Source organism: Sphaerodactylus townsendi, linkage group LG06 (assembly GCF_021028975.2).
Source record: "Sphaerodactylus townsendi isolate TG3544 linkage group LG06, MPM_Stown_v2.3, whole genome shotgun sequence".
In the NCBI taxonomy this organism is placed as follows: domain Eukaryota; kingdom Metazoa; phylum Chordata; class Lepidosauria; order Squamata; family Sphaerodactylidae; genus Sphaerodactylus; species Sphaerodactylus townsendi.
This window is the reverse complement of record NC_059430.1, coordinates 8,549,352-8,563,951: the sequence shown is the minus strand read 5'-3', so window position 1 is coordinate 8,563,951 and position 14,600 is coordinate 8,549,352. Positions and strand designations below refer to the sequence as shown.

Sequence of the window (14,600 nt, the reverse complement as noted above, 5' to 3'; positions counted from 1 at the left end):
TAGGCATCGGATGGGACTGTAAGCAGTGGTGGGATCCAAAAATTTTAGTAACAGGTTCCCATGGTGGTGGGATTCAAACTGTGGCGTAGTGCCAATGGGACTGGGTGGGGCATGATGGGGGTGGGGCATTCCTGGGCGGGGCTATGGCAAGGACGCAGCCGCTGCGCCGGTCCTTGGGCGGGAAACGACTGCACGCAGGCGCAGGCTGCCACGCACGCTGGCTCACCTCCTGCTAGACTGCTTCAAGTTCTGCGCACTTCTGCTGAGAGGAGGGGCGTAACTAAGGCAAAGATCACGTGGCAAAATCACCAATTAGTAACCCCCTCTCGGCGCACACAAATAATTAGTAACCTACTCTCGGGAACCTGTGAGAACCTGCTGGATCCCATCTTTGACTGTAAGCATATTAGATTTAACCCACATTCCCTCCTATTGTCCTTCCTTCTCCCATTGGTTTCTTTTTTAGTTTTGTTTTGCTGCACACTGTTAATTTTCACGCTGCTGTAGGATTGCTTGTAGTATTTACATCAATCAACGTAAAAAAACCGATGCTAAGCAAAGCGCAACGGATGTTTTGAAACTTGGTTAACACGTCATGCCTTTTCCCCTCCTCAGGTATCAGCTGTTGATTCCCTGGAGGGACCCCTCCTTCAAGTGGAGGGGCTGAGCGATCTAAGACTGGAGCTCCACAGTAAGAAGATGAACATGCACTTGGTGCTCATAGATGAACTGCACCGCCATCTTTACATCAAATCTACCAGTAGGGTCGGCCAACAGGGCAAGGCAAAAGGAAAATTGAGGTTTGTTTAAAATAGTTCTAATGTGGTTTTTTTAAAAAAAAATCCTTCTTGGGGTATGTCTTAAACTCTTTCTTGAGGTAAGACCACTGTTTTGAAATGGTCTATGTGGACCACCCAAGCCTTAGTGGTAATCAGTGCTTTTTGTTTATTTTTTAAAATTTTATTTATATTGTTCCACCGGGCCTTTGGAGGGACCAGCCGCTGAAATGGTGCCCCCCCGCTGGCCCTTTCACCTGGGCTTATCATCCAGTCAGTCAAGTATTTATTGTTTGAGCCATTGGCTATAACAATACAGAGATACATGCAGTTAAAACAGTAACTTAGTTAAAACAATAATTTAAATTAAAACAATAATTTAGTTTTACATTAAAATATAAATTATTAGTGTTTGCAATCTCTAAATTAAAATGCCCCATCAAATACGTCAGATGTTTTTGCAGCTTCTTCAGCTAGTCTAAGTTAATCTCCAGTACTTTAGAACATCAGTTCAAACAGCGCTTTAAATACTTTGCTCTACTTATCATCCAATGTGACTCGCCGCCTTCCCCCCCCCCCCTCCTGGGGGAGAATTTTAAAAGTGGGGTTGGTCGGACGCCTCTATTATCACTATTATTATTGTTATCGCTGTTTTAAGGTTTTAGTAATTTATTTATATCTATATTTTATGTTGTACACCGCCCAGAGCCCTTTGGGGATGGGGCGGTATAAAAGTTTAAACAATAAATAAATAAAATAAATAAATATTCAGTCTTATATACCACCCTACCCCCGAAGGGCTCTGGGCGGTGAACAACATAAAATTACAAATACATAATAAACTCTTAATAATTTAAATTAAAATGCAGCAAATAACATATGAACAATGCCCGCAATAGTCCCCATTAAACCCTCCCAAGAGGGGAGACGAAAGGATGGGTCCCACAGATGGTAATGGACCCTAAATACAGGAGAATAAAAGGGGGCGCTTATCAGCGGCTGGACACTCCCAAAGCCCGGTGGAAATAAAACTGCCAAAATCGTATATCCAGGCACACCAATTTCCATCAATTGACTGGTGGGATTAAACTTGGGATGCTGGGATTCTTGAGTCTACATCCCTTTTCCTGGCTCTAGGATCAACTTCTTAGAATCACGGAACCATAGAGTTGGAAGAGACCACAAGAGGCCTTCAAGTCCAACGCCCTGCCATGCAGGAATTCACAACTGGTTACGGGCAAGGCGGTACTGAGACATATTTCTGCCTGGAAAAGTCAGTGACATTCTGACTTTTCCAGGCAGAGTGCTACTGAAAATGCTACTGGAACACAGCCACACACTCCGGAAATCCCACTCCAATGACTTTCTGTTTAACAAGGTGAATATGGTGAAGTCCCCCCCCCCCCTTAAAAGGTGTTTCTACTGCTGTAACTGGCAGTCCGGAAATGATTGGGAGAAAGCAGATTTTTTTTTTCAGCTTCTTCAAGTTTAGGTTTACCGGCAACAAGAGCATCAAGCAGAGGTGCAACAGGCATTCTCCCCTGGACACTTGGAGTGTACAGTTGGCTTTAATTCTTGCTGACAGAGTCTAGGGTTGAGTTCTGGGGATTGCTGTTTTTAAGCTCAGAATGTTGGGATTTGTATATCCAGTGGATGGGATGAGATGTGAAAACTGTATCCCAAAGTTCATTGTGTATGAATTTTGAAGGTTGTTTGTTAATATGTTGGAAACCGCCCTGAGCTCACAAGGGGAGGGGCAACATACAAATTGAATTTTAAAAAATGGAGGTTGGTAGTAGGAAAATGGTGTTAAGAACATAAGAACATAAGAACGAGCCTGCTGGATCAGACCAGAGTCCATCTAGTCCAGCTCTCTGCTACTCGCAGTGGCCCACCAAGTGCCTTTGGGAGCTCACAGGCAGGATGTGAAAGCGATGGCCTTCTGCTGCTGCTGCTGCTCCCGAGCACCTGGTCTGCTAAGGCATTTGCAATCTCAGATCAAAGAGGATCAAGATTGGTAGCCGTAGATCGACTTCTCCTCCATCAATCTGTCCAAGCCCCTTTTAAAGCTATCCAGGTTAGTGGCCATCACCACCTCCTGTGGCAGCATATTCCAAACCCCAATCACACGTTGCGTGAAGAAGTGTTTCCTTTTATTAGTCCTAATCTTCCCCCCAGCATTTTCAATGGATGCCCCCTGGTTCTAGTATTGTGAGAAAGAGAGAAAAATTTCTCTCTGTCCACATTTTCTGTCCCATGCATAATTTTATAGACTTCGATCATATCCCCCTTCAGACGTCTCCTCTCCAAACCAAAGAGTCCCAAGTGTTGCTTTTGAATCCGGGGTTCTGTTGTCCTGGTAAAAGAACCGTTGTTTATTCTTGAAGACGTACATTCCTCTGGATTCCAACTTCACAGTAGAAGTGTCTTCTTTGTCTCTTCTGGTTTTTTCGGAGATGGCAGCAGAACTTCCCACAGTTTGCCATGGCTTTAGGTTATCTCAGCTTTCGTCTCTTTGCAGTTCACTCGTGAAGGACGCCTCTCCCGTTCCTCTTCTCGATGTGACTAACTTGTCCACTCCTCGCAAGTTCCTCGACTCCTCTCAGTTCAGCACTCCTGGGAACTCCAGTGGTGAGCATCAAAACAATTTGGCGTGTCCATACACCCCTGTTGCAGTGGTGGGATCCAAAAATTTTAGTAACAGGTTCCCATGGTGGTGGGATTCAAACTGTGGCGTAGCGCCAATGGGGTTGGGTGGGGCACGACAGGGGCGTGGCTGGGCATTCTGGGGGTGGGGCATTCCTGGGCGGGGCTGTGGCAAGGACGCAGCCGCTGCGCCGGTCCTTGGGCGGGAAACGAATGCACGCAGGCGCAGGCTGCCACGCACGCCGGTGCACCTCCTGCTAGACTGCTTCCAGTTCTGCGCGCTACTGCTGAGAGGAGGGGCGTAACCAAGGCAAAAATCACGTGGCAAAACCACCCATTAGTAACCCCCTCTCGGCACACACAAATAATTAGTAGCCTACTCTCGGGAACCTGTGAGAACCTGCTGGATCCCACCTCTGCCCTGTTGCAAAATGTGTCAACGTCTTTATCAAGCTGGAAAGGCCCCAACTCGAAGACGGTTTAAAGGAAGGGAGGTTTCAGGCTCCAAGGCATGGGATGATACTAGCTAGCGTAAGGCTAAGGGATATGGTAGAATCATAGAGTTGGAAGAGACTTTGAGGGCCATCAAGTCCAACCCCCTGCCATGCAGGAACACACAATCAAAGCACTCCTGACAAATGTCCATCCAGCCTCTCTTCAAAAACCTCCAAAGAAGGAGTCTCCACCACTCTTCAAGACAGTGAATTCCCCTGTTGAACAGCCCTGACAATCAGAAAGTACTTCCTGATGTTGAGGTGGAATCTCTTTTCCTTCACCTTGAACCCATTACTCCTGCTCCTAGTCTCTGAAGCGCAGGAAACAAGCTTGCTCCCTCACCAACGTGACATGACATCCCTTCAGATATCTAAACATGGCTATCATGTCACCTCTTAACCTTCTCTTCACCAAAGTAAACATACCCAACTCCCTAAGTCTCTCCTTGTAGAGCATGGATTCTAGACCTTTTACCATGTAGGTTGCCCGCCTCTGGACCCGTTCCAGCTTGTCAATATCCTTCTTAAATTGCAGTGCCCAGAACTGTACACAATGTTCCAGGTCTAACCAATGCAGGATAAAGAGGTACAATTACATCCCTCGATCTAGACACGAGACTCCTATTGATACAACCCAGAATCGCATTGGCTTTCTTGGCTACCATTCTTTGTAATGGTTCCCTTTGTCAGCACATAATAACTTGTTCTCCCAGAGTTGTCCTCCTTGGGTTCAGAGCAGACGTGCAGCACAAAATGTTCATATTAGAGCTCTAGGGGGAAGAAGAAGAAGAGTTTGGATTTATATCCCCCCTTCCTCTCCTGTAGGAGACTCAAAGGGGCTGACAATCTCCTTGCCCTTCCCCCCTCACAACAAACACCCTGTGAGGTAGGTGGGGCTGAAAGAGCTCTGAGAAGCTGTGACTAGCCCAAGGTCACCCAGCTGGCGTGTGTGGGAGTGCCCAGGCTAATCTGAATTCCCCAGATCAGCCTCCACAGCTCAGGCGGCAGAGCTGGGAATCAAACCCGGTTCCTCCAGATTAGATACACGAGCTCTTAACCTCCTACGCCACTGCTGCTCCTGTGTTGAAGCTGTGTTGAATCTAGATATTCTACTGCAGATCAACTCCGGAAACACCTTATGGATCATCAAGATTTGGGGACTTTCGAATGCCAAATCTTCCTTTGTCAGATAGGGACCACCGCTCCAACTTGTATCTGAAAAAGGGAACGTTGACTCTCGAAAGATCATGCCCCCCAAATCTTGTTGGTCTCTAAGGTATTACTGGATTCATGTCTACGTCTTAGGGCTCTGACAAAGTTTCCGTTTCCAGGGAAGTGGGCGGGGGGATGGCAAAATGAGCAAAAATGACTTCGCTTAGCTGACGCGCTTCCTTCAGGTGGCAGAATCCCAATTTCCTGTGTGCAGAACCCAGGTGTATTTTATGGATGGAGAATATGAACATCCAGACCCGTTTCAGTCTGTCTTGCTCAATATTGTCACGTGTAGAGAAAGTTCTTTCCCAACCCCTTGCTATCACAGATCTTTAAGAACATAAGAACATAAGAACTAGCCTGCTGGATCAGACCAGAGTCCATCTAGTTCAGCACTCTGCTACTCGCAGTGGCCCACCAGGTGCCTTTGGGAGCTCACGTGCAGGAGGTGAAAGCAAGGGCCTTCTGCGGCTGCTGCTGCTCCTGAGCACCTGGTCTGCTAAGGCATTTGCAATCTCAGATCAAGGAGGATCCAGATTGGTAGCCATAGATCGACTTCTCCTCCATCAATCTGTCCAAGCCCCTCTTAAAGCTATCCAGGTTAGTGGCCATCACCACCTCCTGTGGCAGCATATTCCAAACCCCAATCACACGTTGCGTGAAGAAGTGTTGCCTTTGATTAGTCCTAATTCTTCCCCCCACCATTTTCAATGGATGCCCCCTGGTTCTAGTATTGTGAGAAAGAGAGAAAAATGTCTCTCTGTCCACATTTTCTACCCCATGCATAATTTTATAGACTTCAATCCTATCCCCCCTCAGACGTCTCCTCTCCAAACTAAAGAGTCCCAAATGCTGCAGCCTCTCCTCATAAGGAAGGTCTTTTAAATGCTTATAAATGCTCTTGTATCAAAGTTCCATGTTCAGTAATGCACAAAATAATGGTTTTGACAAACACAACGCATAAAAATGAATGATAATTCTATATTCTTATGGGACTATATTCTAATGGGGGAAGCATACAATTTTCTTGGCCGCTGCACCTCAACTGACTGCACTAACATCTTTTTCTGAGTCAGAGTATAGCACAGGGTGAAATCGGCATTAGTTATCCATTAAAAATTCCATTGGGAATGAATGGTATTCAAGGTATGTTGGCTGGTGCAGACCTGCTGCTGCTTCAAATTCTCTTGTCCTAGATTAGAATGTAGAATTTCCCAAAGATTTTATTTTTTTAAAAAAATATATTTTTGTTAAATATTCGTAAAAATAGCACACGAAATCATATTACAATATGACAAATAGATCCATTTCCCATAAATTGACAAAGATAGTACTAAAGTACATTTATGTATCTAACATTAATCATGTCTACTTGCTCATCTTTACGGCTCACTATATATAACTAACTTAACCATCTATTTGTCAATAATTCTACGGTGCTGCTATACTCATTTATTACCAATCTATCCCTATACTGTAACAGACTTCCCCTATTCTTTTTGCACTTCTCAGTTCTGTTTGGATATCGATAAGCGTTTTCTGCAATACTAACACCCGTGGTCATCAATACATTTCTCATATTCATCCTGGCAAATTCCAGAGATTAGAATGTAGAATTTCCCAAAGGTTTTACATGGGGAATGCAGATGACCCGTCCATTTACGGCCTTATTTATTTATCATTGGGCAGGGCCGGAAAATCGTTGCTAGGGTTTCACGTGCTCCTGCCTCGTGCTGCTTTATTGCAGGCGCTCCAGGACTCAGCGATGGAAATTGTGCTGGCGAGGGGGTTTCGAGACCTCCCAAACTAGACCGAAGGGGCTCGGTGAACCTCTGTCCTTCGGATAAAAAAAGCTGGTGGAAGCAGGGCATAATCGAGGAAGGCATAAATTATGCAGAGTACTGCATAAAATTTTACTAGCGGCCCATAAAAAGCAGACAGCCGGTGAAATGTGCTCTGATAAATAGTAGCAAAATTTGATCACCCCACACAACAGCAAAAAAAAAAGAAAAAAAAAAGAACAAGACCCAAGAGGGTGCTCCCGAGGTTATGTGTTCTTGGAGGGGAGCCTTCTGGTACGAGGGTAGGTGCGGCTCGGGCCGTTACGGTACCCCTTGCTTGTGTTCTCCTCCTCTTCAAATTCTGCGTCGTCCAAATTGTTTGGCCCTTGGGTAAGTGAGTGAGTGGGAAAGCGTATGGAGAAAATTGTCCTGTGATTGCAGGATGACAAATTAGCGAGGGTAAATGTTTCTGTCTTTGTTTAAAATTGGTGCAAGCGCCCGTAAGTTTCGGTTCCCTTTGGCACGTGTAATGGCGATAAGGGGACTGTGGCTTCTCTCCTTGAAGAAGAGAAGAAGAAGAGTTTGGATTTACATCCCCCCTTTCTCTTCTGTAAGGAGTCTCAAAGGGGCTGACAATCTCCTTTCCCTTCCCCCCTCACAACAAACACTCTGTGAGGTGGGTGGGGCTGAGAGAGCTCCGAAGAATTGTGATAAGCCCAGGGTCACCTGGCTGGCGTGCGTTGGAGTGCACAAGCTAATCTAGTTCCCCAGATAAGCCTCCCCAGCTCAAGTGGCAGAGCGGGGAATCAAACCCAGTTCCCCAGGTTCGAGTGCACCTGCTCTTAACCACAACACCAAGCTGGCGGTGCCTTATATTGCTGCAGGGGCATGCTAATGTTAGGGTCTATCTAGCTCTGCCGTGCTGTAAGCCCTGGCCTGGATGGCCCAGACTAGCTCGATCTCAACTCAAAAGCTTAGCAGGGTCATACTTGGGTGGAAGACCACCCAGAAAGTCCAGGGTTGCTATGCAGAGGTAGGCAATGGCAAACCACCTCTGCTCCTCTCTTGCCTGGAAAACCCTACAGGGTCGTCATGGGTTAGCTGTGAGTTGATGGCGCTTTCCACCATCAGTACCACTCCACTCCCCTGATTCCACACCGTCCTTGAAATCCTGCTATCGAGAGCCAGGGTACCTTCAGGAACAGCGGGTGGGTTGGTGGCAAAACAGCAGCCTCCCCAAGCTACATGGAAGACCGAATCATCTTCAAGGTGTGGGTATTGACCTTCAAAGCTTTACGCGGCCTGGGACCCTCGTACCTTCGGGACCGCATTACCCCATATGTCCTTATTCGGCCTCTGCGTTCAGCAGAGGCCTATTTGCTGGTGGTTCCTGGCCCCTCCATGATGTGGCTGGCCTCCACTCGGACCAGGGCCTTCTCGGCCTTGGCCCCCGCCTGGTGGAACACTCTTCCTCCAGCTGTCCGGGCCCTGCGGGATCTTGGTGAGTTCCGCAGGGCCTGTAAGACTGAGTTGTTCCACCGGGCTTTTGGAGTGTCCAGCCGCTGAAGTCCCCCCCCCCCTTCATTCCTCCGACTTGGAGTTCCTTTGCCATCTAGGGGACCCACTTTCCTGTTTTTGTTTCCCCGCTCTCTCTGGGAGGGTTTTAATTGGGGTTTATCGCTGACGCCATCTTTGTTAATTACTGCTGTGTTTTAATCTAATTTAATCTATTTTAATGGGGTTGTTGTATATGTTGTATGAGGAAATTATGTTGTGCACCGCCCAGAGCCCTCTGGGGGTAGGGCAGTATACAAAACCCATAAATAAATAAATAAATAAATAAATAAATAAATAAAGAAAGAAAGAAAGAAAGAAAGAAAGAAAGAAAGAAAGAAAGAAAGAAAGAAAGAAAGAAAGACGTGGCCTTCCAAAAGTCAATTGTGGTGTCGCGTGCGGGGGTGTCACTCAAAAGAAGGAACAAAACAAATTCGCCCAGAATGCTTTTAGAACCACCGTTTTACTTCCAGGCTTTGATCTCTGTTTGTCGTGTCTGTCTGTGTCTCGGGGTCCTCCAGGGAAGGACGTCAGCCTGGTGGAGCTCAAGGAAGACCTGGAGGTGGATCCCGAGGAGAACAGCTCGGTCTTTATGGGCATCCTCATCAAAGGCCTGGCGAAGCTGAGGAAGATCCCCGAGACGGTGAAGGCGATCCAGGACCGTCTGGAGCAGGAGCTGAAGCAAATCGTTAAGCGATCCACCACCCAAGTGGCGGACAACGGCTACCAGAGGGGAGAGAACCTGGTCCAGGAAAACCAACCCAGGTCAGTGTGTGTTGCTTTGAAGCCTTGGCCTCCTGGGTGGGATTCTTCCAGTTGCCCTTTTAATGCTTCACTTTCTTTCTGACTGTGTTCAAGGCAAGGTTGCACGGCCTTCATAAATGTGGAACAGATACCACTGTATCCCTTGCTGCAGGGGTCCACAGCATTGTGTCCTGTGATGTTGTGGTACTCACTAACACCTTTCCTGCCTCCTGCCAAGAGCCACTCCTCCACATGAGCGGTAGAGAACCAGGTTTGATTCCCTTCTCCTCCACATGACCAGCAGACATAATGTAAGGTTGTGGGGTGTGTGTGTGCTGTCCGACTTTGGAAAGGTTCCCGCCGGAGGTTTTTGGCGTGACGCCTGGGAAGGGGAATTTCGCTGTTTTGGTTATCTTTCTCTTGCTTGCTAGTCTGTGTGAAACCCTGTGTGAAATGCTGTTTTGTTTACTTTTTTTTTTTGGCGGGAGCCTGTCTGCTACCCTGTATAAGCTGTTGATCGAGATCTGGGTCTGAGTTCTCGCATTGCTTGTTTCTGACTAAGAATGCCAGCTCAATAAAGAACTCATAACGGTTACTTTTGCCTGGGCCTTACTAGTTCGTTGCACATATATCTGGTGAACTGGATTTGTTTCCCCACTCTTCCGCATGAAGCCTGCCGGGTGACCTTGGGCTAGTCACATTTTTCTCTCTCAGCCCCACCTACCGCACAAGGTGTCTATCGTGCGGGGAGGAAGGGAAAGGAATTTGGAAGCCACTTTGAGACCCCCTTCCGCGGAGAAAAGTGTTGTGCAAATTCAAACTCCTCCTCCTTACTACTTTAATGTATTTATTTATTTAATGCTTACCTTACTCTCCTCCATCGCAGTGGGCTCACAGCAGCCCACAACAATATAAAACCTTAAACTTATAATACAATAAGCAATATAAAAGTCTATAAAATTATGCATGGGATAGAAAATGCTTGACAGAGAGACATTTTTTTCTCTTTCTCACCATACTAGAACCAGGGGGCATTCATTGAAAATGCTGGGGGGAAGAATTAGGACTAATACAAGGAAACACTTCTTCATACAATGCGTGATTGGTGTTTGGAATGTGCTGCCACAGGAGGTGGTGATGGCCACTCACCTGGATAGCTTTCAAAGGGGCTTGGACAGATTTATGGAGGAGAAGTCGATCTCTGGCTACCAATCTTGATCCTCCTTGATCTGAGGTTGCAAATGCCTGAGCAGACCAGATGCTCAGGAGGAGGAGCAGCAGCAGCAGGCCATTGCTTTCACATCCTGCCTGTGAGCTCCCAAAGGCACCTGGTGGGCCGCTGCGAGTAGCAGAGAGCTGGACTAGATGGACTCTGGTCTGATCCAGCTGGCATGTTCTTATGATAAAGCTTTGTAAACTAACTAGCATGGAACAATTTTAGGAAGTTGGCCCGGGCCATGTAAAGCTTTTGCCCAGCAAAGTTTCTGATGGGCAGTTGGAGATTTGATTGGCTGTGCAGATTTTTAAAAAAATGTTGCATTGGCAGCAGTACAAGGACAACGTTCCATTGGCAACATCACAAGGATCCTGATTGTGTGATTGAAAGCAAGCTGCTGTGGCTATTTTACAGCTGGGCCCAGCGCCCTCCGTTAGAATTACAGAAGTGCCCACAAATTCCACAAAGTTGGGGACCCCTCCTTTATTGTTACAACCAGAGGTGGGATCGAGCAGGTCCTCACAGGTTCCCGAGAGTAGGTTACTAATTATTTGTGTGTGCCGAGAGGGGGTTACTCATTGGTGATTTTGCCACGTGATTTTTGCCTTAGTTACACCCCTCCTCTCGGCAGTAGCATGCAGAACTTGAAGCAGTCTAGCAGGAGGTGCACTGGCATGTGTGGCAGCCTGCACCTGCATGCATTTGTTTCCCGCCCAAGGACCGGCGCAGCGGCTGCATCCTTGCCACAGCCCCGCCCAGGAGTGCCCCGCCCCTGAAATGCCCGGCCACGCCCCTGTCGTGCCCCGCCCAGCCCCATTGGCGCTACGCCACAGTTTGAATCCCACCACCATGGGAACCTGTTACTTAAATTTTTGGATCCCACCACTGGTTACAACCCAGTTACAATTACATCAACATTAGGGATAAAATTAGGGAACAGGATACCATTTGGGGTGGAAGAATTTAACAAATGGTATCCAACTCTCAGGATTTTAGAGGAACACTTTGACCAACGGGTGGCAAAACCAACGAACGGTTGAAAGCAAGAAATCAAAAGTATTTCTGATTTTCAAGTCATGACTCTTAACCATTTCAGGATAAGAACAGGCTGTGTATTAATGCAGTGTGTCATTAACTGCAATTTAGTATCTGCCATGTTCCAGGGATCAGTGTGCAAATGTATTAATTGTGTGCTTAAAATGCGCAAATTGCCTGCAACGCTGTGGTATGGACATGCTGTTTTGGTAGCGCTGTGTGCAGTTTCTGTCTCTCTTCTTTACAAATGGGTGTCTGTAGCTTGCAGAGAAATCCACCCAGGTAGAAAGTGTGAGCGAAGCAGAGCTGATTGCTCTGAGCAAGCAGACGGCTCGAAGCTCTTGACGCCGAAGCTCGGGTTGTCTCGTTCAATTGCGAGGAATGCTTTTCCAGGTGCCGAGAACGGTACTTTCAAGGGTCAGTACTATTGTCTCTGTCGGTCCTCATCAAAGCAATGCCGAGCAGCCGTTCTGTCCTGCATTAGTCTTAGAAAGTGGGAAGGAAGATTCTTCAAGCCACCCTGGACCTAACAGCACACGTAAATGTAGGCTGCTTGTATTCATTCATTCATTCATTCATTCATTCATTCATTCATTCATTCATTGCATTTACACTCCACAAATCTCCCGGAGGACTCAGGGTGGCTATTGTGGTGGTAGAACGTGCTGTCAAGTCACAGCTGATATAGGGTTTTCTAGGCAAGGCATGTTTGGAGATGGGTTGCCATTGCCTTCCTCCATGTGGGCAGAGAGGGTTGGATAAGGTTTGTCAGAAAAAGAGGAGGAGGAGAAGAGGAGGAGTTTGGATTTATACCTCGCTTTCTCAGCCGTAAGGAGACCCAAGCTGGCTTACGAACTCCTTTCCCTTCCTCTCCCCACAATCGACACCTTCTAAGGCAGGTGGAGCTGAGAGAGTTTTAGCTTTAAAAAGGGCTTGGACAGATTTATGGAGGAGAAGTCGATCTATGGCTACCCATCTTGATCCTCCTTGATCTCAGATTGCAAATGCCTTAGTAGATCAGGTGCTCGGGAGCAGCAGCAGCAGCAGAAGGCCATTGCTTTCACATCCTGCATGTGAGCTCCCAATGACACCGGGTGGGCCACTGCGAGTAGCAGAGAGCTGGACTAGAAGGACTCTGGTCTGATCCAGCAGGCTCGTTCTTATGTTCTTAGAGTTCTGAAAAATTGTGACAAGGCCAAAATCACCCAGCAGGTTTCATGTGTAGGAGCGGGGAAACAAACCCAGTTCACAGATAAGAGTCAGCCACTCATGTGGAGAAGTGGGGAATCGAACCCGGTTCTCCAGCTCTTAATCATTGCACCACACTGGATAGGTTCATGGACTCCACCAACAGCTGGCAAAGTCTTCTGCACGGCTACCAAAGACATCCCCCCCCCCCCCCCGGCCAGTTTCCATACAAGATATTTTTTAGTACAGCAGTCATTTTTCCCATTTCCAACACAGCACTCTCACAAAGACAAGGGCAATCATTCTTTACGGGTTTTCTTGACACTCCCAGTTGGCCAGGGGGGCGGGGTGGGGGGAATCTGGTTGAAAATGGCTACCAATCTTGATCCTCCTTGATCTGAGGTTGCAAATGCCTTAGCAGACCAGGTGCTCAGGAGCAGCAGCAGCAGAAGGCCATTGCTTTCACCTCCTGCACGTGAGCTCCCAAAGGCACCTGGTGGGCCACTACGAGTAGCAGAGAGCTGGACTAGATGGACTCTGGTCTGATCCAGGAGGCTCGTTCTTATGTTCTTATGCAAGTCACTGAGTTGACCACGTCCAAGAAGAAGAAACTCAGCAGTGCTAACAAGCTGTTTCAGTTTTAGCTCTGTCTGGCGATAAGACCCCTTTGGGTCTGTCACTTTTTATGAGTCGTTTTATTGTCCCAGCAATAATAATTTTATGATTTTAAGTACAGTAGCGGAAAGCCAGACAGTGCGCTCACTGGCAGTGAAAAACTCAGAGACGCCGCATAAGACACTGGCTCCCAGACCAACTAAACCTCAAACCCTGCCAGAGTCTGGAGCCAACAAGGGCCAACTGCCTCGTTAAATATTTAAGAAGCACGTCAAGTTCACCCCGCTCAAGTTTTGAGTTATGATTTGGAATCTTAACTCATGGAATTTACATTCCACCAGGGAAACACAAAGCCCTCGGCATAAACTCGACTCGATTGACTTCTGATTCCGAGTCCAATTACTTTGTTGCGGGCTGCTGGTTTCCTTGGCTTGAAACCTTCACTTCTTAGACTCATTCCTACTGCTCTTTCCTCCAGAAGCAGAGCTCAACTGTTGGGGCCCCTCGTATCATAAGAACATAAGAACGAGCCTGCTGGATCAGACCAGAGTCCATCTAGTCCAGCACTCTGCTACTCGCAGTGGCCCACCAGGTGCCTTTGGGAGCTCACATGCAGGACGTGAAAGCAATGGCCTGCTGCTGCTGCTGCTGCTGCTGCTGCTGCTGCTCATAAGAACATAAGAACTAGCCTGCTGGATCAGACCAGAGTCCATCTAGTCCAGCACTCTGCTACTCGCAGTGGCCCACCAGGTGCCTTTGGGAGCTCACGTGCAGGAGGTGAAAGCAATGGCCTTCTGCTGCTGCTGCTGCTGCTCATAAGAACATAAGAACGAGCCTGCTGGATCAGACCAGAGTCCATCTAGTCCAGCACTCTGCTACTCGCAGTGGCCCACCAGGTGTCTTTGGGAGCTCACCAAGGTCTGCCCTCATGATGCTTCCACAGGTCAACCCAACATGGTGCAATGGCTGAGTGACCTGGATTTGTTTCCTTGCTCCTCCACCTGAAGCCTGCTGGGTGACCTTGGGCCAGTCACAGTTCTCTCTGAATTCTCCCAGCCCCACCTACTTCATAAGGTATCTGTTGTGGGAGAGGGAGGGAAGGAGTCTGTTTACTCCTTGGAGACTCCATATGGTTGAAAAAAGTGGAGAGTAAATTCAAACTCCTTTTCCTCCTCTTCTTCTACTTCTCCTCTTTCTCTTCCTCCACTCCATGGGAGATGTCCTTATTTGTACAAAATAATGTATTCCAGACATGGCTGGCTAGTAAGGTGTGGCACAGCAGATGGAATGAAGGAGTAACTCAGCGTGGTGTAGTGGTTAAGAGCAGGTGGATTCTAAT

General features: G+C 47.5%; 1 protein-coding gene across 1 annotated transcript in view; it reads left to right on the top strand.

Moving 5' to 3' along the window:
• Positions 1 to 14,600, top strand: part of LOC125435288 (exocyst complex component 4-like) — a 181,152-nt gene that overhangs the window by 67,424 nt on the left and 99,128 nt on the right. The window contains exons 5-7 of the mRNA XM_048501476.1: positions 616 to 800; positions 3,298 to 3,407; positions 8,985 to 9,228. Coding sequence (XP_048357433.1) covers positions 616 to 800; positions 3,298 to 3,407; positions 8,985 to 9,228 — 539 coding nt within the window. The remainder of the gene's footprint in view (positions 1 to 615; positions 801 to 3,297; positions 3,408 to 8,984; positions 9,229 to 14,600) is intronic.